General features: G+C 37.6%; 3 protein-coding genes across 5 annotated transcripts; all 3 read right to left on the bottom strand.

Moving 5' to 3' along the window:
* On the bottom strand, window positions 571-5,218 carry LOC109823947 (tRNA (guanine(10)-N2)-methyltransferase homolog). Of its 2 annotated transcripts, none has more exons than XM_020390409.1 (8): window positions 4,807-5,218; window positions 3,848-4,059; window positions 2,726-3,043; window positions 2,548-2,622; window positions 1,578-1,652; window positions 1,078-1,511; window positions 932-1,007; window positions 571-875 (listed from the first exon to the last, which is right to left on the bottom strand). In XM_020390409.1, exons 1-8 carry the CDS (start codon window positions 5,036-5,038, stop codon window positions 840-842), a joined length of 1,458 nt encoding a protein of 485 aa, XP_020245998.1. In that variant the 5' UTR covers window positions 5,039-5,218; the 3' UTR covers window positions 571-839. The 2 variants fall into 2 exon arrangements, with proteins under 2 accessions (XP_020245998.1, XP_020245997.1); XM_020390408.1 differs by having other exon boundaries at window positions 571-884; window positions 941-1,007.
* On the bottom strand, window positions 6,026-13,092 carry LOC109824588 (uncharacterized protein C57A10.07). The gene is made up of 4 exons (XM_020391217.1): window positions 12,990-13,092; window positions 12,029-12,867; window positions 8,913-9,037; window positions 6,026-6,676 (listed from the first exon to the last, which is right to left on the bottom strand). Exons 2-4 carry the CDS (start codon window positions 12,597-12,599, stop codon window positions 6,356-6,358), a joined length of 1,017 nt encoding a protein of 338 aa, XP_020246806.1. The 5' UTR covers window positions 12,600-12,867; window positions 12,990-13,092; the 3' UTR covers window positions 6,026-6,355.
* LOC109824799 (probable ubiquitin-like-specific protease 2A) lies at window positions 16,130-20,018 on the bottom strand. Of its 2 annotated transcripts, XM_020391445.1 has the most exons (8): window positions 19,871-20,010; window positions 18,381-18,573; window positions 18,125-18,292; window positions 17,771-17,902; window positions 17,595-17,676; window positions 17,181-17,291; window positions 16,499-16,566; window positions 16,130-16,387 (listed from the first exon to the last, which is right to left on the bottom strand). In XM_020391445.1, exons 2-8 carry the CDS (start codon window positions 18,554-18,556, stop codon window positions 16,360-16,362), a joined length of 765 nt encoding a protein of 254 aa, XP_020247034.1. In that variant the 5' UTR covers window positions 18,557-18,573; window positions 19,871-20,010; the 3' UTR covers window positions 16,130-16,359. The 2 variants fall into 2 exon arrangements, with proteins under 2 accessions (XP_020247034.1, XP_020247035.1); XM_020391446.1 differs by lacking the exon at window positions 16,499-16,566 and having other exon boundaries at window positions 19,871-20,018.

Raw genomic sequence — 27,463 nt, 5'->3', positions numbered from 1 at the left:
GTGTCACCGAAAGCAAAAATCACCAAAATTAAGAGTGGTTTTGTTGGAAAGCTGACACAATGTCATAAATGTGTCCAAAAAAATAATTAAAAAATCAACACCTTGTAGAAAGTGGTGAGGTGTATAACCACTTTCCATTTTGTGTCATAAATACTCTAGTTTACATTATATTATTCAAACAATGTAATACTATTATTTTAGGATTCACAAAGATTCCTAACCAAATAATGTAACCACTCGAATGAAAAATGGTGAGGTGGATAACCACTTTCTGTTTTGTGTCATAAATACTCTAGTTTCCTAAAGGCATCCAAAGTTCCAAACAGCCCCTAACTGTAGATGTCATCAACTTTCAGTACTCGATAACTTTTTGCATGTTTCAGTTTTCATTTTATCAATGAATTTACAGTATGCAATAAGTACCAAAATTGTCGGTGGTAAAATCCATCTAATTAACTGAACAATAAAAAAAAACACAATGGTCTATGCTACGTGACCAAAAAGGAGCAAATTAACAACAAAAATAGCACTTAAAAGGAAAAGATAACATCATCATATGGATTAGCAGCAGGAGAGATAAAGTTACTGCAATTATCTTACTGTAAAAAATAAGCTAAGTGGTTCTATACTTGATTACATAGCATCTAGACAAGCATGCAATTTGCCTTCAAAGTTACAATTCCCATGGGAAAAAAAATCTAGATTAATTAGATAGCCACCAAATGTCAGATGCTAATTAAACAAGCTGATACACATTTGTCAAACTACTCATGGGAATTTTATCATATGAAGATACCTTGACCTCAAATAGTTTCCCTCAGTTCAAAAAGTGTCGACTCCTAAACATACTTACCTCTATATTTTGGCTTTGAATCCTTATCAAACTTGGATTGTCCACACAAAGAATCAGCAGGAGTGAATGCTTTGAATCCTTATCAAACTTGGATTGTCCACACAAAGAATCAGCAGGAGTGAATACTGCAGAGTGCAAGTTACCATCTTCCAACCACTTAAGATTGTCCACACAAAGAATCAGCAGGAGTGAATACTGCAGAGTGCAAGTTACCATCTTCCAACCACTTAAGGTGATTCTCTTTGAACTCAACATGTTTCTTTCTCGCCAATTCAGCTATCTCGTCAGTATACGAACCAGTCTTCACCATTGTCAGCAAATGTCGGCTATATCGAAAGCTAAGGATCTGCTCACAAGAAGCGACTAAAGTGAAACAAGGATGCTCAGGGTACTGAGCATCAGTGGAACCTTCTTCTCTTACCACAGGGTAGAAGAAAACTAGGCGTCCACCAAGAACGAGCATTTTGGCTGCAAGATCGAGGAGGTCGTGCATGCACTCAGCTAAACTGTAAGGTGCAGTTGATGGAATGTGATCAAACCTCTTCTCGTCTGGCACTGTGTAAGGGCCCACGACGCCCTTCAGTAATTTGCGGCCCCCAGATTTTCGGCCCCCAGCTCGAACTCCATAAGGTGGGTCACATATTATGGCATCGAATATCTGAGGAGTCAAGACTTGGTAAATATGATCACAACTATAATGACAATAACAGCAATGACTTTATACCTCTTTTAGACCAGGGCGCCAAGGGGGCAGGTTATTGTCTGCTCTCAACAATGAAACTGGCAGTTGTAAACCATACTGCAAAAAGAGGAAATAATGTAAGTGGAAAGACCAATATAGAGGTTAGGAAGCAAAAAAAAAAGGCACGATTTGATGAAAAGCAGATGAAATTGTAAAACATATGACTAAAGATAATTAATGACAAAAAGGATTTGTCATTGCCACTAGCTAAAACCTTGTAATAGCAATCATGTTCCGGACAATAGCATGGCTTGATAGTTGACAATATAGCTCAAGTATCATCATACCAATCATCTTTGGTGCAATAACATGTCCAAAGATAGTGATACCTCAAGTTAAATTAAGATGAGAAGTGCATTCTCATTGCCATGTTTGTTGTCAAGAAGTCGGAGAAAATAGCTTAAGTTTTTCCTTAGTAGATTTCATTTGCTTCTTTATCTCTACCCTCTTTCATCTCAAAGCAGGTATCAAGCAACATTTGGTAAGATGGCAATGGCGCAATGCAGATAAATGGCCCAAGTTCATAGTACAATGGAAAGGGACAGAGAAGCAGCAAAGCACACAAATCTATAGGCCACCACATTTTGTTGCTCCTGCCAGAAAACCTACTCCCCCACCTCACATAATAAAAAACTCACACTCATTTGAGAAAGATTTAACCATAGGATGGTCTTCCAATGTCAGAAGATGAGATAACAGCATCCTGAGCCATCCACAAGAACAATTTGATTTTAATGATGATGGTTCAAGAATTTAATGTATCATATGTTAGGCAATTAAGTTGCCTCAAGTTTAATGTACAACGAAATAGTTTTGTCCATGTTGCAAGAATGAGTAATGTTAAGGATTTTGGCAGAAAACACGAGAACTGTTAAATCTGCCCATATTCGACATTTTTATCTCGTTACGGGAAAATCCATTTAGAAGCATGGGGGAAAATTTTTAAAAACACCTGTTTGAAGTTGCTCCAAACATTACAATCTGGACCCTTTCCATCTCGTACGACCCTTATGTCAATATCTGCACCCTGGAAAAAGTTAAATCAGAATCTTCACAATATCTAGTAAAATTTTAAATTTTAAATTGTATACTCATATTGAAACTAAATAATAGTCCAAACAAGCACAAACCATCGTCATAGCTCCAAAATGTGCAGCTGCAACAAGAATGCTCCCGGTCCCAACAAAGGGATCAAATATCAGTTTTCCTGGTTGAGCCAAGCCTTGATTAGCCATAAGAAAGGCCATTTCTGCATCCATAGCAGTAGGGCCTAGGTAATTACGACTTTTCAACTGATAGGTTGGCAAAAGCTTTCTATCTGCAGCTCCAACTTCTCTTCCAAAAAAGATAGTCTTTTGCACAACAGGTGGAAGGCCGTTGTTTGATCCATAATCATCAGTCTCCATAAGCCAAAACTTATGTTCCGGGTTTCGCAAATCAACCCGACCCTGAAAGAGATTATGATGATTGTATAAGAGCCAAAATTATAAAAGCACATATAAAGAATAAAGAAAAGAAAATATCAATTATATAAGGAAAAATTAATTAGGAAAACAAAATTAGAACATAAAAGAGATGATAAGGGAATTTTAATGAAGAGTATGCACATGAGCGAAAAATAAAGTTTAACGTATCTACATATCCAACCTACCTATCCAAGAGTCAAGACCCAATCTATGACTCTCTTCTGTATCCATCAAAAACAAAGTCGTGTCTTTAAACTACTAGCTCACTTGTTAAATCACAAAGGGAATTAGCAAAAATTCGGTAGGAAGTGCAAAGTAGTGGCTCAAGAGAGACAAACTAAGCACTACATGGATGTGGAAGTGGAACAATCCTCAAAATGAACTAAATCAAAGAAAACTACTGTTGGTGAACTACCATGAGGATGTAAAGGGTTAAGTAAGCTTCATTTCACGCTCCATCAAAATCCCTAAAATAAAGTTTAACATATCTGCATATCCAACCTGAATGTTAAACATGCAGCAATCCACATCCTGATTGAATTAAGAGAGTTTTATCGTAATGCGCCAGGGAGATAACGTTGTTAAAGTTCAGAACAAAAGCTTGAAAAATAGACCGATCTAGATTTATGTGTTGCGACATTCATACGAACATTATATACATTTGGCATAGTCCAAGATAAAAGTAGCTTACAAGAGCGAGTCCTGATATATTTAGCTACAATATGTCAAAGAATCAGACATTACAAAGACCGTGCTCAGTTGAGGTTCTGCAATATATAAACAAACCTTGAATGGTATATAACTGAGCCCTTTGATACGTTCAGTTTGTTCTTGAAAGCTAATGACCTTGCCAAAGCTGTCCACAATTATCCGGAATGAGCTTTCAGACGTCAAGTACGGCACCTTACGTTCTTCTGGATACTCAATTACAGCCTTCTCCAGTTCTTCGTATGTAGTTGCATGTCCCCAAAGTTCGTAAATTCCCTTAATTAGTATACCTGCAATTAAATTGCTCAATTTAGAGGGATTGCTTCTAACAATTGTCAAATTTACCTGCACTGAATAACTTAGTACCAGCGAGCAAATCACCACAAAAATATCACTAGCTACAGCACTCAAGCCATTTCATCATGACCATCACATATGGCCATCGCTCATTCATACCCCGAGAGAATATCCTACCACATGCACACCCATATCGCATTACAACTAACTAGCAACTCCAAAGAATTAATGGTGCTAAACAAGGAAGATCTCTATATATCCGACTTCTAACGTAATATACTTTTGTTATCAACTTCAGTAGGAATTTTAATACACATAATAATTTAAATAACTTGCTCAAAATCTCGTCCACTTTTCACAAAAGGATGCCAATGGAAACTTATGATGCACTCGAACTAACTAAGCAACATCCACCTCTCAAAAATGCTACTTTACATTTAAAAATTAAAATCTCCCAAGCTGTTTCTATAAAATAACCAAGCGTAATAGCTCATCCTAAGGAATTGCTTTTGGTAAACATGGACAGCATAATAAATAAATAAATAAATAATCAATCCTCAGATTCAAACTACGATTTAAGCGTCGCGTAAAAAATCCAACCCCAACGGATGAAGCGAAGGAAAAAAGAAGCATCTTTTCTCAAGCACAGGAGTCAAGATATCACCTTTTCCACCAAAAACTCCAAAAAATATCCAAACCAACCCTTTTTAAAGACAAACCGACGGATCAAAACTGCTTACTTCGGTTGGCGATTTTTCTGGCGGTTTCTTCAGAGGGCAAGAAAACGAAGTGGAAAGGGGAATCGGCGTGGTGATTCTCTGGGAGCTTCCATTGAAGAGAACAAGTTGAGATTTTTCCTCCGTCTTCGTCTTGCTCTACCTGTTTGCATGCTCCAAAGAGCTCAGCTAGGGCTTCGACCTCGGATCTCCTGTAATCTAAGAGCCGGTGATAGAATACACAAAGATACCACATCTCTCCCTCTCTCTCTCTCTCTCTCTCTCTCTCTAAGTAGAGTTTCTCTCTCTAGAATTTCTCTCCCCGCTTTGTTCGTTTTAGAGAGAGAGAGAGAGAGGGGAAGAGGGAAGGAGACCCAAAACCCTGAAAAGATGAGCGCTTTCTTCGTGCACGAATCTTGAAGCGAAACAGGCAGCACGTCTTATTTGGATTTTTCAGGTTAAGGCTCGGTTCATTATGGACCCATTTCGGTCGGTGGTTGCCTTCTGCTATAAATCCTAGTTGGGTTTTTTAACCTAATTGGGATTTGATACGTGGGTTAACCCGTCCTCTGATTTTATGAATATGATAGATTAATTTTTTTTCAAATAAGTGCTACTACTGGGACCCCAAATAGAGGACTCAATGGGGGGACATGTGAAGTGTCCTCTCCTGAATGCATGATGCACCGTTCGATGCATTGTTCGTGAGCAGTGCATCATGCATTCAGGGGGGACACTCACATGTCCCCTCATTGGGTCCCTTATTTGGGGTCCCGGAGACATTTTTCATTACAAATAGCCCCTCTACGTATAGCCCTAGTAGCAGTCACGACTATCCTTCAAATTATTCATGGGGTTTGTATATACACCTCTCAAATCTGCCATTTTCGCAAAATTACCCCAAATATTCGTATCTGCAAAATTACCCCAATTCTTCCGCACAATTTTTTTTTCAACCTACCACTTAACAATTTTAGTTTTTAAACAGGAAAATGCCACAACTCTATTGGAAATTTTAACATTTAGCCCTTTGTAGAAACAAACATTGTTAAAATCGGAGGCATAGAAAGATCTAACGTGCAAGTTCTGAGGAATAACTTCACAAATACCAAGATGTGGGGGGCAAAATCACAAAAGTCCAAATAGTATGTCCAGAATTATTTATTCTTAATCAATAGAATACAAGAAAGAAATTATTGTAAATCTAAGAAATATTCCTCTCTTAACCGAAAAAAAGAAAAGATAAGAGCATCACATCACCTGTTACCATCAATTTTCCAGACAGTTGCTGCTCAAAGAAATAACTCACAACGAGGATCTAATATCAACATTACCAACAATTTTTACCTCAAAAAAAAAAGAAAAAAAAAAGAAGCATATCTAATCACTGAGGTGAACTCTAAAACACTAAACTCTTATAAACTTTTCTTCAAAGAACATAAAAACTTGTAAATTTTGAGCATTTAAGTTCACTTCACTTCCATTAATAAAAGACATGGATAGTTTCCCCGTAAGCTACAACGTTCTCCTATCTTTGCCCTTTTTCCTCACAGTAAATACTGTGAGGTTGAACCTACTGTCCCCAGGGTAGAACACCGGGATAAGGCGCTGGACCACAATAGTTGAATAAATCCCTCAGCTCGGGGCACCCAGCAGGATATGGAACGGTACGATGAAAAGGGTCCCGCTTCAGCCTCTTCCGGTGCAGAGTGCCGAAACATCCGTAAGGGTCGAGCTGGAACTGGGCCCTGGCGATGGCTTCTCCTTGCGTTGCTCCGTCTCTTGATTTAGGAGGAGCTGGAGTGCCGAAGAAGGAGAATCTTTGCTCGGGGAATCCAATGGCAGATCGGTGTAGGTGGGAGAATCTCTGTTCTTTGAAATCATAGCTTACAACCTGATACACAATTTGGGAGGAGATGGTTGATAGTATGAAGGATGGAAATATTGGAAGAATAACAAAAGATACCATGGAAGATGAGGCATCTGAAACGTGATTTATAGCATTAACCTAAGGAGAACGTTATCTTAATATGTATGAAATGAGATAGTTTTAAATGTGACTTGTTTAAAGGGTGTTCGGACGAAATATTGAAAAAATGGCTCCACTCTCTACTCTTCGTGTTTAGTAACTGAGGAATGATTAGAAAGTAGAGAATGTCGTATCATCAGCGCTTTGCCCCTCGTCAATTTCTCCAAATTTTTGAGAAAGATGATGGAAAATGAATAAGGGTGAGAGAAATTAATTTTTACTCTCTCCTTACCGTTTCATTTTTAAAATTCTCTTTCCATCGTTTACTTCTATCAAACAGGACATAAGGAAAGTGGATGACACATCATCTGCCACCTTAGCTTTTCACTTTTATCATCCAAACAAGATTTACAATTGTGAAAGCAGTTTCTGTTGAATTCTTATCTTTCATTTAACTTTTGGCTGCCAAATATCACCTAGTAACTTTTCTGTGCTAGGGAATTTGGAGAAACTACCATCATTCTGAAGGTAGCTTAGATTGTTTTTGTGCCTCGGATATCTAATTTCGCTTGGCTGAAATATCGGATTAGCCTAAAAAGTGACATCCATTTACCAGTTTCGCCTATAAAGTGACGCCGGTGACAGTTTAGCCTAAAAAGGAACAAATGCGATGATAAATAGGCATTTTCGGTGCTGGAGATAGTTTTTAAGTGAAAATTAAAGTAAATTTTACAATATAGACCACCTACTCTATCATATTTTTCGGATTAACCCACCAAAAAGTTTCTAAAATTTGTGAAAAAACCCTCACTTCCCACCATCTCTTCTTCCTACTCCTCCTCCTTTCTCCTTCCCACCATCTCCTTCATTCTCTTCTCCTCCAACCCCCAACGTTCCTTCCTCTCTCCCACTCCTTCTCCATCATTTCTCATGCTCATTCTTATCTTCTCCTTTCCACTATCTCCGTCATTATCTTTTCCTCCCAATCCCCAACCTCCATCCTCCTCCTCCTCCACATCCTTTCTCAAACCCAACATAGAATACTCTACTTAAAGCATTAGGCGAGAGTGAAGGTGAGGAGAGAAAGGAGGAGAAAGAGGATAAAGAAGAGAGAGAAGTGAAAGGAGTTAAGAAGAGATGGATTTGGAGAAAAAGGGGAGGAAGAGAGTAATACGGAGGTTATGAAAAAGGGGGGGGAGAGAGAGAGAGAGAGAGAGAGAGAGAGAGAGAGGATAGGCTAAGGATCGGGATGAGAGAAGTGAAAGGAGTTAAGAAGAGATGGATTTGGAGAAAAAGGGGAGGAAGAGAGTAATACGGAGGTTATGAAAAAGGGGGGGGAGAGAGAGAGAGAGAGAGAGAGAGAGAGAGAGAGGATAGGCTAAGGATCGGGATGAGAAAAGAATAGAGGAGATGGTGGCAAGGAGGAGGGAGGAGATGGTGGGAGGTGGGAGGGGAGGGGGAAGAGGGAGAAGTTTTCACATTTTAAATTTGAGGAGATAAATCCGAAAATATGATAGAGTGAGGGTGTCTATATGTAAAAGTTACTTAATTTTTAACTTAAAATTTATCTCCGGCACCGGAAATACCTATTTGTCATGGTATTTGTTACTTTTTAGGCTAAACTGTCGTCAGCGTCACTTTATAGACTAAACTGATAAATGTGTCACTTTTTAGGCTAATCTGATATTTTAGCCAATTTCGCTTCAAAAGACAATGGAACCTCCAAAATCTCTACTCTCTTTTATGACGCACCAGGACTCTGTAAAGCCATATAACACCATCTTGAAACAAATTTCTCAAGCACATGTGTACTTGTGTTTTGAACTAAACCTCATGACTACAAAAGTTACTTTAGAAAAATTCATTTCGCCAGAGAGAAAAGAGTAGTATAGCAGGTGAGACCCAGAAAACAATTTTTATCGGATGGTAAATTTCAGGACTACAGCTAAGCAAAAGGGAAAAAACACTCAAGTTACCAACAGTTTCAGATTATCGCTTGTGAATTCATAAGTGTTTTCTTTTACAAAATTCTGAGATACGTTTCTAGGATTTTCAACTTTCAACACAAATGAGACAGTTAGGAACATGTCATTGTGCATAAAAATGGAAGCATGTAGCAATTGGAAGAAAGAGGTAAAATAGTAAGGACAAAAGAACTCACTGTAATATTCTGAGGATAAGTGCCAGTTAGTTCTCGAAACCGACACACACTAAAAAGAAGATTCTCAAAGCTGTCTCTTGCATTCTCCTCTGTGAGTGTTCTATCTCTCACAGCCTCCTTCTTGCCTGAACAACAATACCATTTTCTATCAATATATAACATAAGTTTAATATTGCAGTTCATAACAATCGCGACAAAGCTTTATTGCAAAAAAATCGACGTAGATAATCATAAAGCTGGAAAAGGCTAACTTACTTACATTTCAAAATCTAAGAGAAATTTAGTAATATCAGAAATACCAATCAGAACATATAAAATGTGATAAAATTTATGTATAACTACATATATAGATCTGTTAATCATATATGAAACAAAATAGGTTAGTAAGATCTTCTGTCGGCAGACAGTTAGTGATGAGGACAAGGAATTGCAATTTTCATATTTTGACTTTTTTTTTAAAAATTTGAAATTTGAATTTCGATTTGTAATTTAATTTTAGTAGTTGAGTGATTTGAGGGATTGTTGTTTTGTTTTAATTTTTATTGCACGTTATGTGCACGTAGTTTTCTTTATAAATAAGGTTGTATGAGACTTGAGAAAAAATAAAAGAATGAAATGAAATTTGTATTAGCTGAATAATTTGTTGTGAAACCAAAGGGTGTGAAACCCTAGGCTAATATTATTTTTCTTCTCATTTGTTTCTTCTTCCAGCCGTCACTCTTGTCTCCTTGCCCCACGGTAAACAACACCCCTCACAACCGACCCATCTCCTCTTTCCCCTATGAGCACCAGGCCCGCCTTCAACGCCTCCTCCCTCTAGAGCACCGTACCATCAGCTCCCCCCCCCCCCGCCGAAACCACCGCCACTCCAGGCGGTCCTCACCTCTAACCTCTCTTCTGTCTTCGCACCACCAGTCACCCACCTCAGGTCCCGCGACCCCGCCTCCTCCATCATCACGTCGCCTCCCGCCAAAGCAGCACCAACCGTTTCCCGCTCTTCAGATACGCTCATCTGCAGACCCGCACCACCATCCCTCACACTGCAAACAATTATATTTAGTCAACACGCTAGCTGCTCATCAGTTCTGTCCTCAACAGCCGCCGTGTTTCCCTTTTTCTTTGCCCACGCCCAACCCGTGCACATATAGACGACACCCGCTCCCTGTCCCATACTTCTTCACAACCGCCATCTGCCCCTTGCGCGCCGGCCAACCGCTCAGCAAATCGACCCACCCGACGACTGCCTCCGTGTTCCGTTGCCCTCTTCTCCCCGACCACCATGTCGCCACCAACCCCTTCCTTCTCCGACGAGCCGGCTTCACCCATCCTCGACAAGCGTCACACTCGTCGTCGTTTCCCGCACGTCATCATTCACCCGCTCGACCGGCAGCAGCTACGCCGCCCACCCTTTCCAGTCACAATCGCCGGACTAGCGGCCGCTCAGCATCGCACCACCGACCAGCCGATTCTAAACCCGGCTCCGCCGCCACTATCGGTCTGCTCCTCGTCGTCAGTCATCGGAATACTCGCCATCGCGAAAGCGACACAGTGACTTTTTCCGGCCTGGCCGCTCGTCGTTCGCCCTCATCATCGAATAGACCGCCACTCGCTTTGTCTCTCTCCGCTCCTCAGAACAAAGAAAACGCAGAGAGGGGTGACTTGGATCTAATTTGTTTTGATCAGACCCAACCTGGTTGGTTGGCTCAGTTGGATCTGATTTTCAGCTCAAATCCAAACCCACGGTGGCAATGGACCCGTTAGTACCTCATACTTGATTCAAGGCTTGTTCAGTCCGACGATGGTATCAATTTCTCTTTATATTTTTCTGTTAATCTAATTTTATTAGTTAATTGCATGAATATTTCATCTCTAAACTCTTATCATATATTCACTGCTTAGACTATATTTATGAGTTGAGAGTAACTAAGCATGTGACTGTTAAAACTTGATATTGATTGTTGAACTTGTGCAATGATAATGAATATTACAATTAAATTGTTCGAGATTGGAATTATTCATAATTATTGATGCAAACCTTGTTAAACTCATCTGTCACGTTAGTTGTTTTGAATTTAATTTCCCGTCAAAGATCATGAAATTTGGTGAAACGGTGCATTGTTTGATTTAGATCGCTGATTCTGATAGACCCCTTGTCCCGTTTCGCATCAGTTAGCTATTTCAAAAAGAAGAATATGATACTTTACCTTATACATGTTTTTAAGGTGATACATTTTTGAATTGTCTGCCAACATAAAATTTAAACACTCAGCCATGGGATACATTTGCATGTATTAAAGGTCCCATACTTAAGAAACAATAGGTTGTTTTGAAAATACTTATTGACCTATCATATATGGGCATAGATAATAGGTTTGGATGCCCATTGGGGTAAAGCACTCATTTACCACTTCATGTTACTGTTCTCCTCTTATGGTTCTAGGTGATTTTGTAAACCTTTTTTTACTTATAGTGCGAGGATACCCTATTCCCCTTTTTCTTAGATGAACATGTCCTAGTCAAGGAAAACAAATGTCCAAGAGAAGTAGCGTCCACGCGTCTGACACGTGATATTTTGTAGAATAGAGTGTACTGATGATGTTGTTGCCTTAATATTCTACTCACCTGATATGCAATTGTTCTATTGCTTGAAAATTGCAACACAATGATGGTCATAAAATGAGTAATATCACTTGCAGCAACAATAAACACTTTGTAGTACCAAATGGTTTACCAAGCACAACTATTATGAAATTATTTTCACGCATTAAGTTATGGATTACATTTCCTAAAGGTGGTCATTTTAAACAGTAAATCTAACATTCCCCATCTGATATAATCGTTGTAATCTGGAAGAAAATCTAAACTAACTGAAGAACTACACTCCTACTATTTCAAAATTAATGTTTGTATATCCAAATGAGTTCAAACCAATTTCCTTCCCAAAGAATCCTGAAATTTTTCACGAAGTTATGTACCAAATGCATATCTAATCAATTTTGTAATTATGACACAAGCATGCTACACAACAAACATAGAGACCATGTCTGAAATAAGAAAAATCAGAGGAATGCTTTGACGAAACAATAAGTAAGCTACAATAGAAAGTTGATAATTACCAAACCATCCCTCTGAGTCTGCAACTGTCCAATAACTTTGCGCCTCACTGCGAGGTCCAGCATCTTTTCTAGTCTCTCCACCACTAAATATAAGAAGAGCCTCATCATCTTTAGCCGCAATCTCAACCCCCACTTTAATATGCTCTACAAATGTAGAAGCCTGCCCAGGATTCTTTTGATATGGCTCCAAATACCACGAACTCTCATCTTCAAATTTCCCGCAACTTTCACTTGTATATATAGAATGGCCAGCAACCATAACAAGATTATGAAGATTCGTAAAAGGGTGAGAATCCGGTTCTAAACTCAAATCATCACTCTTTCGAAAGCTCATTCTAAAATGGCTTTCATATACAGAAAGGACAACAAGGATGGTTATCCCAAATGACAAGGAGATGAGGAAAACAAGGACTGGGTGCATCTTGTAGAAGTATTGACATTGATTTCTAAATGATTTAATCATCTTGAGAGGATCAGATGATGAATTTTTTGTCTTTCGGGTTTTTCGGATGTTTCCGGATTCTAAATCAAAGTCCCCTCTCAGATATGCAGGAAATGAATGGGTGTTCATTGTGACATGAACTCTAATATCTAGATGGCACTGGCATCATATTCTTTAAGGATGACAAATAATGAAAATTTTTATAGACCCAGATGAGATTTTTTATTGAAACTTGGTAACGGTGAAGAGCTCTGACCAAAATTAGTCAAAATGAAAATTATAATATGAGAATTTTCGAGAATATCAAGGACCCAGATGAGAATTGCCAATATCAATGCAAGATCCACTCTCTATTTGGGGGGAAAATTGGAGGTTCGACGAAGACCCAGATGGGAATCTGCAGAGAAAAGTCAATTGAATCAGCAAAATCAGTTTCATGGTGACAAATTCTCCCAATAAAATTACTAAAAATGGAAACATTGACAATTTTAAGGAAATTTTGAAGGAAAAGAGAGTTACTTGAAGCTTGATTCTTGGCCCGAGAGAGCGGAGCTTGTTAGTTTGGGGATTTGTTTTGTTTGCTAATCGAAGAAGAAGACCAGCATTATTACGGGGGTGACGTTTTTGGATAAAACACCTCAAACTTTAGAGATGTGTAAATAAATAAAAAGAAATGTTTTTGCAAAAGAGATGGCTTGAAATATTAGAAATAAACTATAGAGAACCTCTTGAACACTTATTTTGCATTTTTTTACAAGTTGCAAGCACGAAGCTATCACGTGCTATCTGTAGGAAAATCAATTGAAAACTTATTTTAATTAACTTATCCCAATAGTTTTACATTTTTTTTAAAATGAGTTGCGTGCATGAAGTTGTTCCGTTTTGATTCAGAAAAGTTTTTTTTTTTCTTGAATATGAAAAGATTGAAAGATGAAAAAAAATATTTGTATAAGAAATTCTTGGCAAACACTTAAAATACTTCAGTATATTTGGATATGTACAATATGTGTCCTGTGTGGCTCCTTGATACTCGATTTTATGATAGTCTAAATCGGGAGTTCCTCTATATGATTTCGTCAAGCTGATGGAATTCGGTTGGGGAATTTTAGTCTCCCCACCTACTACAATATGCATAGTTTCGAAGTCAACCCACAATCAACAAGATAGAAAACAACCACGATCAATAAGAAAAAAAACCGAGATTTACGTGGTTCAGTCGACCAACTTCGACCTACGTTCACGGGCAACAATACGAGAAATCCACTACGTATCAGGGAGAACTACAAGAGTAACCACTCAACTCTCTCCTCTCAATCTCTCAACCTCACATACATAATCTCATATTATCTCTAAAGCCCTCTCCTTACAATCTTTTGAACGGACAAAGACTGTGAAACTCTCTCCCAATGATGTAATCTTTTGCACGGACAAAGACTACAAAACCCTCGCCTCTCGCATAATATTCTTAAATCAGGTTACGTCATCTGCTAACCCTGGATTACAAGAATATTGGCTCTCTCTCATCTGCTTTGTTTTTCCTCTAGCAATAGAAGAACATATATAGGGAAACCAAAACGTTATCTCTAGCCTAACTTCCTAATTAGAATGGGATTCAAACTCCTAATCATGATAAGACTCAATCTCCTAATCATGATAGATCCTCAATCCTATCTAATTCTCATGAAGTTATATAAATAATAAAAAACACAATCCTAACAATCTCCACCTTGGATTTGATTCCCAAGCCACCTCGAAGATCTACCATTTGCCGCCTTGAAACTTTACCTCTCCTGCTAGCGTCTTCTACTCCTTTCGCACTTCAAATCAAAGCACCTGCAATCCAACTAGGATGTCCCGTGACCCACGCTATCATCTGCTTTGCCGTGACACCTCCACCTCGCTTGTGTACACTAAGAGATCTTCGCCACCGCTGACATTAGAAGTAAATCAACCATGCTTGTCCTCGTACTCCACCTACATCACTCGTCTCGAATCATATTGGTGCACCTCTCCTACTCCACACTACTAGCCAGATACCTCCATCTCCTCCATCACTTAGCTTGGACCGAATATGAGCGTTCATCGTCTTCAAGTCCAATACCAACATCTCCATCTCTCTGTGTGTCACTCGGTCGTGCCTGCTTGCAAGCTCCACTTAATCTGACACTGTTCTCTTCGAGTCTACACACCAACCAACTACTGCTCCCGCGATGACTCTAAATAATTATATGATGAAAACTCTACTGCTCGAATCACATCTAATTCTCTATACCAGTCTCATCTGTCACATACTCGTTTGCCTTATTTGCCATTAGATCTGCCTCGTTACCACTATCAGAACTTTTTAACACTTTCTGACTAGTCTGAGCATAATCTGAAAAATCAGACCCTCCCATCACGTTCAGAGCACTCCAGAACCTAGGAATCAATTCCTGTATAGTCGAAATCCGCCTCCAAACTCTCGATCAGAAAACAAATTAATTTGCACCGTTGGATAATTTTTTAACCAAACCCTCACCCAAACAGTGTTCCCGCCGCTACAATACTTTCCTTTTTTCTTTTTTTCATCTTGATTCTTGTAACGCCGACGATCTTCACCTTTGTATGACGTCTATCTTGCGAATTCACTCCCAGATCCATCATCATGACTCTGATACCACTTGTTGGAAAATTTTAGTCTCATCGCCTACTACGATTTGCACAATTCCAAAGTCAACCAACAATCATCAACAAGATAAAAAAACGACCACAATCAATAAGAAAAAACACCGAGATTTACGTGGTTCAGTCGACCAACTTCGACCTACGTCCACGGACAACAATACGAGAAATCCACTATGTATCAGGGAGAACTACAAGAGGAACCAATTAACTCTCGTCTCTCAATCTCTCAATCTCACATACATAACCAACTCTCATATTATCTCCAAAACCCTCTCCTTACAATCTTTTGAACAGACAAAGACTGCAAAACCCTCTCCCAATGATGTAATCTTTTTCACGGACAAAGAATACGAAACCCTCGTCTCTCGCACAATATTCTTGAATCAGATTACATCCTCTGCTAACCCTAGATTAAAAGAATATTGGCACTCTCTCTCATCTGCTTGGTTTTTCCTCCAACAATAGAAGAATATATATAGAGAAATTAACTCTATATCTAGCCTAACTTCCTAATTAGAATAGAATTCAAACTCCTAATCATGATGATAGTCAATCTCCTAATCATGATAGATCTTCAATCCTATCTAATTCTCATGAAGTTATACAAAGAATCAAAGGCACAATCCTAACAACTTCAACTACAAAAATGACGATCATTTCACAATTTCATATAAATAAATATTTGGATTGCCATGAAAATATATTTCCTCCGTCAAAATTAAATATAAAAATTTTACCTTCCGCAACTAATCAAACATTGAATTTCGAAGTAAATTTTGTACCCACACCATTCGTCATAATTATAATTGCAACATAGAAACAACCCCTCCGTACGTATTACTGGCAACATCAAGTATGAATTCTGATAAAGGTTCAAATTCGAAGTATGAAAGCTTTCAAACTATCAAAGATAAACAATCCAGATTTGTGCACAAACTCACTCATAACATAATTCAGAGATTGTGTTACTCAATGTACACATGATAATTTAAAAATGAAGCCAGAAGAAAGAAAAATAAAATAAAATACCAAGTCAAGTACAATTTTTTTTTAAGAAACTGAGGGAACAATTGTTCCTACAAACTGGGCATCAGCTAGTTTTGCCTCAGCAAATGATTTACATCAGAATATTATCAATGCACAATGTTCATCACTATGAATGTATACTAAACCGAACACAAACAGATTGAAGAAAGAGCTCCCACTCTGGTTTGTGATATTCCCTTCAATCGATATCCATGGTCTTCTTGCTCCTTTAGTTCAGATAAAAAAAAAAGACCATCATCAATAACTTTAGAAGTTAGGTTTCATAATCATTGAATTATTTCATATAAAAGAGCTACTAGCAAGAAGCTGAAACCTACTGGCATGATTTATGGATTTCTATCCCAAACTTCTCCAAGTCTTCCAATTTGAACCAATTTTCAGTGAGCTGCCACAGCAAATGCAAATTGTAGCAAAATTCGTTGCAAACTATTTCAAGCAAAAGAAAGGGCGATATACTGTTTGGGTATAAATATAATGCAATAAGGAGACGAAATTGGTCATGTAATTTGAAGTATATTTTCACTTATAAAAAGGAAAAATATTCAAGACTAGGTTAGTACAGCTAACAGGAAACCGTATTTGCTTGTATCTGACATCCTAAACAGCTTGTTATCATATAAATAAGAGGTAATGTTTCCTCATGTTGGCTCTTTGATATACATTTAAGCTCAAAAGAAAATAAATCATGTAATGAAACTTGGGGAGTTTTGGAGGATTGCTTTTTAGTGCAATGAGTTTAAATTACATGACCGATAAGTATAAATAGGAAATTGGCCAGAGCTAAAAGTAGTTAAGAGTATAAGTTATAGCGCTCTCAATCCTAATCACAACTTCGAAGTTCTTGTACAGTGTAAGAGATTTTAAGATGGCACCGAAACAATCCAGGTTAAAATTCCAGTGAACATCGATTTAAAGTGGAAAATACCAACGCATGAATAAAAAATTTTGGGCCCAGGAAAAAGGATGGTGGGTATCCACAATCAAAAGACAAAAGCTTACAAAGTAAGGGTAGCCCTCTGTTGAGAATATATCGGGTGCACTTTGGAGAAATAGGTACAAAAAATAAAGAACAAAGATCCCACATTCCTCACCGCTTCTCTGCTGAGGGACCTGCAAACAGCAAATCGATAATCCATAATTTTTAGAAAGGGTAAATTGTAGATAACCCTGTTACCTAACACCCTTAACTAATTTATTAGCACTTAGCAACACTGGAGATTGCTTAGAAGGATAAATTGCAGATAACACTACTCTCCCTCGTAGATTAAGGGCGCAGCTGGCGCTAAGTGCTAGTAATATTACTTGAGGGGTCTTAAGTGCAACTGAAGATATAGATGAGGAGCGTTATCCCCGAGTTTAGGAACAAGGCAGCGTATAGTTACATTCTAAGGTATGCGTTCAGAATGTTGTCACCTTGGGAATTAGAAGAGGGATTTTAGATATGAACTCATCTGGCTCTTTCCTTCCCTCCGATCTATATATATCAAGCACAAATCTGAAAAGATCCAAGACAAATCATGCCTATCATGCCTAAATCTTATTTAAATTAGATTGTAACACTAAAAAGAGAAAAGAAAACAACAATAGACCTTCTTATGTGAGGCTCCAATCTTTTTGGATTCAAATTCTGAAGTGAGTCTAAAAGCAACATGCACGGTTGCTTGATTTTCGACTTTCTCTTCTCCCCAAAGTGGCATAAGATAAGGAGGTTCCAATGTCTCCTAAGAATATAGAAAGTGATAAATTGCATTACATGTTTCATTAAAATAAGAACGTTGTAACTTTATTTTAGGAAAAGAGAAGAGCAGAATACAAAAGATGTCTACACTACAACAGCTTGATAACAAAGAGTTATGTAAGAGGGATCCAATGTTGTGAGACAGAATTCTGCAAGTTTAGTTGAACTTCAAATGGTTTTGATTGAAGGAAAAAAAAATGTTTACCAACAAATTATGGGAACAAAAATATATTTTCTGGAAAAGATCTGCTCCTTCTTAATCCACTGAAGCACTTTAGATTTTTCTGACCCATCCTTGTAAAAAGAAAACCATAAACTATCAAAATATGCAAAGGAAATCCTCTTCTCCACAGAGATCCTGCTCCACAAATCCCTACCAAAACAAGAGAAGACGCAGTTCAGAAGATTGGTATAAGAGCAGTAATTTGACATTTACTAAAGTTAGGAAAGAAGAGACTAACTCCAAGTAAAGCTCAAACGTCTCGGTGTTTAGCTTCTTCTGAAGCTTGAAGTCGGTATCAGCATTGGTGCCATTTACAAGCGTCTTCCGTTCTTTGTTTTGAGTAATGGAGATAAGAGCATCTGAGATGGGAGCTCCAGAGCTCTCTAATAATTTGGCTGCTCGCCTTGTTATCATCTTAGAACATCTGCCTTCTACAAACGCAAAAGACAAACATTACAGAATTCTTTCTGTCCCCTTTGTCAGTACAAAGCAACATCCTTTAGGTGATTTTCTTACTGATTAAGATAGTGAGATTTCCTACTAATAGTTAGTCATATTGAAAGGACACAGATTTTCATTAACATGAGCTGCACAATAAATAATGATTTAAGCACATCTAAAGAGTAAATAAATAGCCCCATCATTGGTCAATCACCATTTTTTAGTTTAGTAGAAACTGAAGGTGAACATAGTCACTTTCAAAAAAGTTTGATACAAGGATGGTCACTTCAGAACTTAGATTGACAATCTTCACCAGATATATATCTCGGACGGGCAACTCCACAAAGGCATTGATGACACAAGTATCAAAATCAGAAAGCAACATCCGATAGATCAAACTAACATTATGATCCTTCCAAAAATAGTTAAAAGAATGGACGAAGATTTAGATATTTAAGAAAAAGTTTGCGTAAAACTGAGATAATAGCTTTTGAACCTAAAATGACGCCTTCAATTAAATCCGAGCAGTAAGCATCGAGCAATGTGAACGGTTTTAGTCCCATACCATCACCAAGGGTCTTCCACGCGATTTAAAAGGAATCACAGCCATATTTCCAAATATTTTAGACATGGTCAATACCGACTATGCTACCTTATAAACACTCTAGTAAAAAATGTACAATAGTTCATGATGTCGCGTGCAACGGCAAGGTGAACATTTCACCTTTTTCACTTCATCTACTTGTCATCTTATTACTTTCCATATATCCATAACTGCCCTACACGGATTCGACACGTAAAATCCCTTGTAACCCTATTGATTGTGTGGTTATGGAGTCAAAAGTTAAAGGAAAATGTGGTGAATTTTGGGTGTTGGGCTTGTTCGTGAATAGCATTTCCTATCCCAGGACCTCATCTGATTTTCCTCTTCACGCCGGACCCTTCCCAGATAAGTTTGCATTAATCTCCTCATATGAGCTCAAATATGACAATGAGTAGGGTTTTGGTAACAACCAACAAGTTGACATCCAATCCAAAAATATTATAAATATTTACACCCATCCATCTCAATGTTATAATGGGGAATTTCCATTATGGCAGAGAAATTTACGCAGAAAAAATAATCCCAAACGTCAACAAATAAAAGTCCTGCAAAACCTAAAATGGACGCAGCAAGATTCACAAAAATGGAAAACTAATACATGGGCACAACTAAGACTCGGTTTCATGAAGACCCAGATGCAAAAAAAAAAATTTAAGGAAATAATTAGAGAAAACGATACTTACCGTTGTATTTTTCTCTGGAGATTGTAAAGTGCTTCCTTCTTCTTCAAAAATCTCTCTTTTTTGAAATGGAGATATGGACTCGGGATAAATAAATAAAAAAATTACTTTCGAGGTAACTTTTTGGGGGTCCGAGTTTTCCAGTATTGGAAAAGAGCGAGCGACGAGTTCATGAAGCTGTTTGCGGTTTTGCTCTCCACAGCAAAATCGCCGTCGAGGCAAAGCAGCTGTTTGAATAAAATAAAAATTTTGGAGTACAAAATTCCTCTAAATTGTATAAATTAGAAACAACACCTTCAAGAATTAGGGTTGAGCTTGGGCCGAGCCGGTTCAGGTCCGTGGGCCAAATCGGACCAGACTACGTCCTAATATGTCAGAGTGGACCGGGCCTATTTCTCTCACTCTAAACCAGGGACTGGACCTAGCCTAGACCACGGCCCGCATGGGTCTGGGCAGGGTCTGACCCGGTCCAATGCGATTTGGGTCGCGGGTCAACCCATGATCTATATTTTTTTTTCCTTTTTAGTTTTTTTATTTTCTAACTTTCCTTGTATTAGTATTTATTAAACTATATCTTTGTTTGAAAATAAATGTCATCTCTTTGTTATAATAGAAGCATTAATCGTTAAGATATTTTTAAAGGACTTGTTAACAAGATTTTTATTCATGAGCACTGAACTTCTAACTCTGAATAAAAAAAGCTATATAGAATATCATTTAAGGATAGAAACAAAACATATAGTTGTATCCCTTACACCCATAAAATCATCTATAAGAAATAGCTATTGCATGACTTTTTTCCCCTTTAAACATAAATATATCATATGATTACTCATTGGATTACTCATTGGATACCACTAATTGTGATTTTTTTTCATATTTATTCTACTAAATATTATAATATCTTTATTACTTTATTTGAAAATTTGAAATATATCATGTACGACATAAAAAAATGTAACTCAAAATTTATAGTGGGATTATTTGTCTCTAATTTCTTGCTAAATTATGTTTCCTACACTGATATGTATAACTAAGTTACAAACATTGAGTCTTTACAACATAAATAATATTTAAGGGAAAGATTTATTCAGATAAAAAATTAATCTTAATTTCACATGTCTTTGTATGTGCAAATACGCTTATTATTGTGAAAAAAGATTCAGTTTTCTTTTTCTAAAACACACACTAAAAAGACGCTAGTTACATCTCATTTCATAAAATAAACTTAAATATGTATTTTTATTAGGTTCATCGGTTTTGTCAGTAGACTATCTTTTGCTTATCATATTAAGTAAAATGAGTTATATATCAAATTTTCCTAAAAACATGATTCATCCAAACACTAAAAGTGTAGCATCTTACAAGAAACATATAAAATCAGGGTCATTATGGAAAACCTCATATACAAAACTATGAAGAAGTTTCCCAAACAGCCCAAATAAAAAGAGTAGTCGTAAACTCTTCAACTCGACAAGTGATACACTAGATTTATACTTATTTATTTTAAAGATGGGCTAATTTTGTGTCAGACTAAAATTTCAAAAAAAATCATGGGTCGTGTCCGATCAGGATGGGTCGGGTCGGGCGTGGGCTGGGCCTACTTCTCTAACCCGAGCCTAAGGTTGGACCTAACCCCACCTGTGACTAGAGTATATCATAGACTGGGTCGGGCTCGGCCTACCATGGGCTACGTCGGGTCGTGACTCATGAAAGCCTGGGTCGAATTAGCCTGCGGGTCGACCCGGCCCATGCCAACCAAACTTTTAAGTTTCAACACTACTATTTTGGAAATATCTCATAAACAACGTTTAACAAGTAAAGTAAAAAATTTTGAATTATGACAAACTGAAGTTTGTGATGAAAACTTTGAATGTTTATTTCGCAGATTGCATCCAAGAATTTTCTTTCAAATGAAATTGAAAAATCTATAAATAATTAAATATGAAAATTCTAGGATGAGAATAAAGAGTATCATTGTCATGTGAGTGGATTTCCTAGTATATATAATGATAAGACTTACTTTTAACCAAATGAAGAGAGAGAGAGAGAGAGAGAGAGAGAGAGAGAGAGGTCCTCATAATAACACCCGTTAAGATTATATTCTATCCCGTTATGTATTGTACCTATTAATAAGATTCAAATATATATTTGCTTTTTTGATTGAATGCACATATCTATTGCTTATAACTTAAAAGTAATATCTTAAAATCACTGTTTATTCTACAATAAACATTATTCTTACTATAGTAAGTATTAGAGTTACTCTTCCTATTTCGGTATTTTAAAAAGAAAAACACTATTCTTACCACAATATTATTTCACATCTTCAAACACTGTTGTTATATCATTGAAACGGCTAAGTATAAATCTCACTCTAGAAAACGACACATGCCTCGATCAATTAGATACCAGCCCGACCCAATTCTTATAAAGGCCGACTCAAAAGGCATCTTCACTAGTCCTCGTTCGGAAGGCCGACCAGAAAAATGTCCTTACTCGAAGATGTCTTAGATATCTGAGGCATCCTTGCTCATCAGGCGTCTTCACTCTACCTCTCTCAAAGAACTGAGACAAAAGGTGTTCCCTCTCAAACTTAACAATGACAATCAGTCACTATCACATGAAATTCGTGGTCAAAGCCATCATTACACCTCCTCTGGAGTTATAATGACTCATCAGACCACACTAGCGGCACGACCCCTCAGTCGCCGTCATAATAAATATAATGCTGACTCATACCACCCGCTACCGACACTTGTAAAGTATCAACTGATTTAGCCGACTGACTGGACTCGACCAAAGTTACGCAAATATCATTTTAGATCTAGTATACATAGGCACATTACCTATTGCATGAAGGTATGAAAAATTCTGCACACTTAAGAGAACTAACTTATTTTTTCCCATTCGGATCACAACTAGCTTGAAGGAACTATTAGAGAACCCAACTTCGATCCTCTGATGTATTGCATGTGTGCAGGACTCTCTTCCACTCAGCAATCAGTCATCAGCGGAGACTAAGAAACCCTAAGTTGTTAAAAATCTACGCTAAGTCCTACTACTAAACTCTTGACACCAGCAATTGTTCATGCTGCATTGTTAATTGAATCCTAGAACAGTGTTCACTTACCTTATGGGATAGTGTTTCGATTGAATGCATGTATCTACTCCTTCTAAATTATAAGCAACTAGTGTTTAGACCCGAGCAAAGCACAGTTTCTAAAAGATTTTCTGTAAATATTGAACATGTTGCCAAAATAAAGTTTTAGTAAGGAAATAAACCAAATATATTTAATCATGATATTTGACAATGTGCATTGCACATGCATAAAACCTACTTTCTTTAAAATATACTTAATCATGATATTTAACTACGTGCATTGCATGTGCATAAAGATTTTTTGGGGTCATCCATAATTTGGGTGTAGCGGAGAAGGAAAAACCGCAGGAGACATGGGAGTTACATGTTGGCATATTTGTAGTATTTGGTTATTTTTTAAAATGCGTGGGAGTATTTTTTAGGGGAATAAGAGATGCAAGCTGGCATAGTTGTAGCATTTGGTTATTTTTTTTTAAAAGATGTGGCTCGGCCCATGCTAAGAAAAAGCGCATTTCTTTTTTAATTTTTAATTAAATTATTTTATTTGGATTTTCAAATTTTCTTTAATATTGTCAAGTTTATAAATTTGTTTTAAATTTTGTATGGTAGACATATGATAATTAATAAGGAGTACTATATGTTGTTATTAGCATCATATTAAAAAATATAATACATCCATCCATGATAGGTTAGAAAATATAAAAAAAATTAAAGTATTGAAATACTTAATGTACTTATATTCTGTGGAGTTTAATGTCTCATTTAATTTTAGATTTCTAATGACAAAATTAGTTTAGCAACAGATAACAACCTAAATACTTAAATGATGTTATTATTATTATGTCACATTAATTGACTAACCTCTTTTACCTCTTGTAGCGTTTGATATTTCTTAAAATAGTTTGACACAATATCCAGAAATGTTAACTTGCACATTAAATGATATTAAATGATATCAAATAATTAGATAGATGTACTATGATGTGTGCAATATATCTAATATGTCTCAATTATAGATAAAAAGCTCAAGAAATCACATTAATGAACAATTTTAATAACAAATCCAATGATGTGTGTGTTCGTGGGAAAATTTGTAGTAAAAAGACAGTGAAAGAAAATTGACTTGTATTCTCTCAAAATTTATTACAATTTGGATTTCCTGATTACAAAAGAGAGGAGAATGAATTTGATTCTCCTCTTTGTTTAATTCTGGGTTCTTCACGGTGGCGATGGAGTGCCTCCCTCGAATGCTCGCGTCGAGTTTGCTCTCCGTTGACGATCCGATGTTTTGCTTCACTGGAACGATGTCTTCTCCTCACGATTCGACGCTGTGAAGAACTTGCGTGGCAAGTTTGAAAATAACTCTTAACGAGTTAATAACTCAGAGTGAGTTTTAGAAGAACTTGCAGAGCAAGTTTTGAACTCTGATCGAGTTGATAACTCTGAACGGAGTTGATAACTCTGAACGAGTTTGAAACTCTATGGAAGAGTTGATTTAACCGAAAGTCGGTTATAAGCCAAGGATGAAGAAGCTCCCATTGCCGATCTCCAAAATCCCAGTCGAAGGATGAAGGCTCTTCTTTGCTGCCAAGCTTCAGATCCAAAAAGCCAGCCTCCGATCAACCAAGCCCGCTCTTGACCGAATCTCCCTCCGTTGATGAGACAAAATCTGATCCCTTAACTCAATTGAGTTTCTCGTATTTATATGTGATTAAGGGTAGTAACTGCCCCCTTAATCCGCTCCTAAGTAGGGCGGAAATCCCTCAAATCTTGGGGGGAAACGGTTCCTGGAACTGTTCGGTTCGTGTTTGAACGAGTCAAACGCCGAAAATGGCGTTCTGGGCCCGAACTCTGCGTTTTAGACTAAAAACGCAGAGTTGAGCCTATTTTGGGTGGCTGAACGCACAGGCCGCGATGCGTTGTAAATCTGAAACGCAGAGTTGGGACGCAAAGATGAACTCTGCGTTTTGGACCTGAGACGCAGAGTTGGAACACATAGATGAACTCTGCGTTTTGGACCTGAGACACAGAGTTGGGACGCAGAGATGAACTCTGCGTTTTTGCTCCGGAATATAGCCACGACCTCTTCGTTTCGAGTTTGGAACGCAGCCCCGACCTCTGCGTTTTGAGTTTGGAACGCAGCCACGACCTCTGCGTTTTGGATCTGGAACGCAGCCACGACCTCTGCGTTTTGAGTTTAGAACGCGGACACGACCTCTGCGTTTTGAATCTTGGATGTAGAGGTGAGACTTAGGTGGGCTCGGCGAGCTTTAGGCTAAGTCTGATGTTCTGACGAAGTCCAGTCTTGCAGACGGACTTCAGAACATAACTTGCTGCGAAGAACAGGTCATAACTTTCAAACCGTAAGTCGGAATTGGACGAATTATATATGAAAATCGGCTATCTCGACGAGACGGAGCCGACCAAACCATCCCCATAGGGTTCGGTTTGCTCCGTTAGTTTTGCCAAATTCCTTACGGTTTGAGAGATATTTGCGTTTTAATATGAAGAGACCGTCGATTTGTAGTCTCTTTCGCTAGAGCGTTTGCAAAGATCGTCATCTTGTAACATTCGTCTTGGCTCCTTGAAAATATGAGAGTCATCAGATTGTAACTTCCGATGTTAATTGTGAAGGCTGTTGAATTAGAGCTTTCATTAGTTGTTGTGAAGGTCGTCAGATTGTAACCTTCTACGTGAAAGTCTTCAAATTGTAACCTTCTGGAAGTCGTCAGATTGTAACTTCCATCATCGATGTTTGATGGGGATTGGCTATCTGTTGTGATTTTTATACAGCCTATAGTGTGCAATAGATCTAATATGTGTCGATTTTAGATAAAATTGACAGGAAATCGAAAAATTAACAAACTTAGTACAAAAATTATGCTTTCCAACTAATATTATTACGACTATAACTTTGTACGGCAAGATACTAATAATAATAAAGAAATGTACTGTAAAAGTATTTACTACATGAATTTTTGCTTGGCATTTATGATAGATATTCCAATGCATTTATTGTGCATAATTAGTAGAAAAATCAATCTATGTAAAAACAATATACAATAAGTTTTACCTCTTTATCTCTCCTTGAGAAGATTGAAGAAGAGACAATAGTTGAGCATTAATTTTAGTTTTTTTGCTAGTTTTAGGAGGTTGAAGTTATTATAATAGGATGTTAGAGAGGAGAGTAGTGGGTGTAGGTATGGACCGGAGAAAGTTATTTAGGGGGAAAATAAGGCTGAAATGGATACAAAAATTAAGTGAAACTATCAAATTAAACCATCAACGTTTCGAAATTTTAGATAGAAGTGAAACCAATACTGATTGCACTACATAATTAAGTTACATACAGATAATATAAGACAAATCTATTTGACAATGCATTTGTATCATTTACTAATTCTTGTAATTTATAACTCCATATAGAATTTAATCAAAACTTAATCCAAATTGTATCAAATCTAAAGGTAATAGGTAGCCTTACATGAGGATCAAACTAGAAAACTATCTAGGGTTTCGAATCGACCTTATGGAACAGCGAGGACGATGATGGAACAGCGAGGATAGGCGACAACGGACTGGGCGTGCTGGTTCTGCGTGTAGATGAACGCATGAGACAGGGGGGCAGAAGAGCAGGGAGGAGACGGTGGCGGGGTTGGAGGCTGTGAGGGATACGACAGCGTCCACGACGACGGATCTGACGGAGGAGTCGGGGTCGCGTAGTCGTCGCAGGGAGGCGGAGAGGATGCAGGGGAGGAGGGAGATGACAGCGAAGGTTTTGGGAATGGAGGTATCGAATCTGGTAGAGTAGTGGTTGTAGGTATGGACCGGAGGAAGTTATTTAGGGGGGAAATAATGCTGAAAAGACGTGAGAGTATTTTTAGGAGAATAAAGTTTATTTTTAAAAATAATCTGATTGGCCCAAAGAATTTTTACTGTTCATTCATTGTTCTCTTTTAGTTAAAAGAAGTAGTAGATATCTTAATATCAATGTTAACTCCACATTAAAGTCTATTCTTGCTACTGTAAATATTAAACTTGTTGTTTTTCAATATTTTTAAAACCTAAGACGTTCTTACTGCAGTGTTATTTTGCGTCTCAAAGAAAGCTGTGTTGGATTTAATCTAATAAATCTATTTGCAGGCACATATGATTAATCAATGTGTATTGCTATCTTTCAGGATAACCCACTAAAGTGATCAATTAAGTTGGGTTAATTTGGTATTTAAATAAGTCATGGGGTTATATGTGCAGATACCAGGTTGTAATTGTGATTTATTGAGGGGCTAAATTACAAAAGTACAACATCTATAAATAAGGGGTTATGGTCCCTAACCTAGGGTTACATTCTCTAATTCTCTTCACCCCCATCTAAGAGAGAAATTCGGCTAAGGAGAAAACCCTAAGGTTAGAAGATCCAAAACCCAAAATCAAGATCAAGCAATGGATTCAGGTATAAGCTTCTGCTCTTTTAGATCCTTGTTAATCTCTTT

The sequence above is a fragment of the Asparagus officinalis genome, chromosome 9 (assembly GCF_001876935.1).
Source record: "Asparagus officinalis chromosome 9, Aspof.V1, whole genome shotgun sequence".
Lineage (NCBI taxonomy): Eukaryota > Viridiplantae > Streptophyta > Magnoliopsida > Asparagales > Asparagaceae > Asparagus > Asparagus officinalis.
The sequence above is the reverse complement of the archived record's forward strand: the minus strand, read 5'-3'. Positions and strand labels throughout refer to the sequence as shown.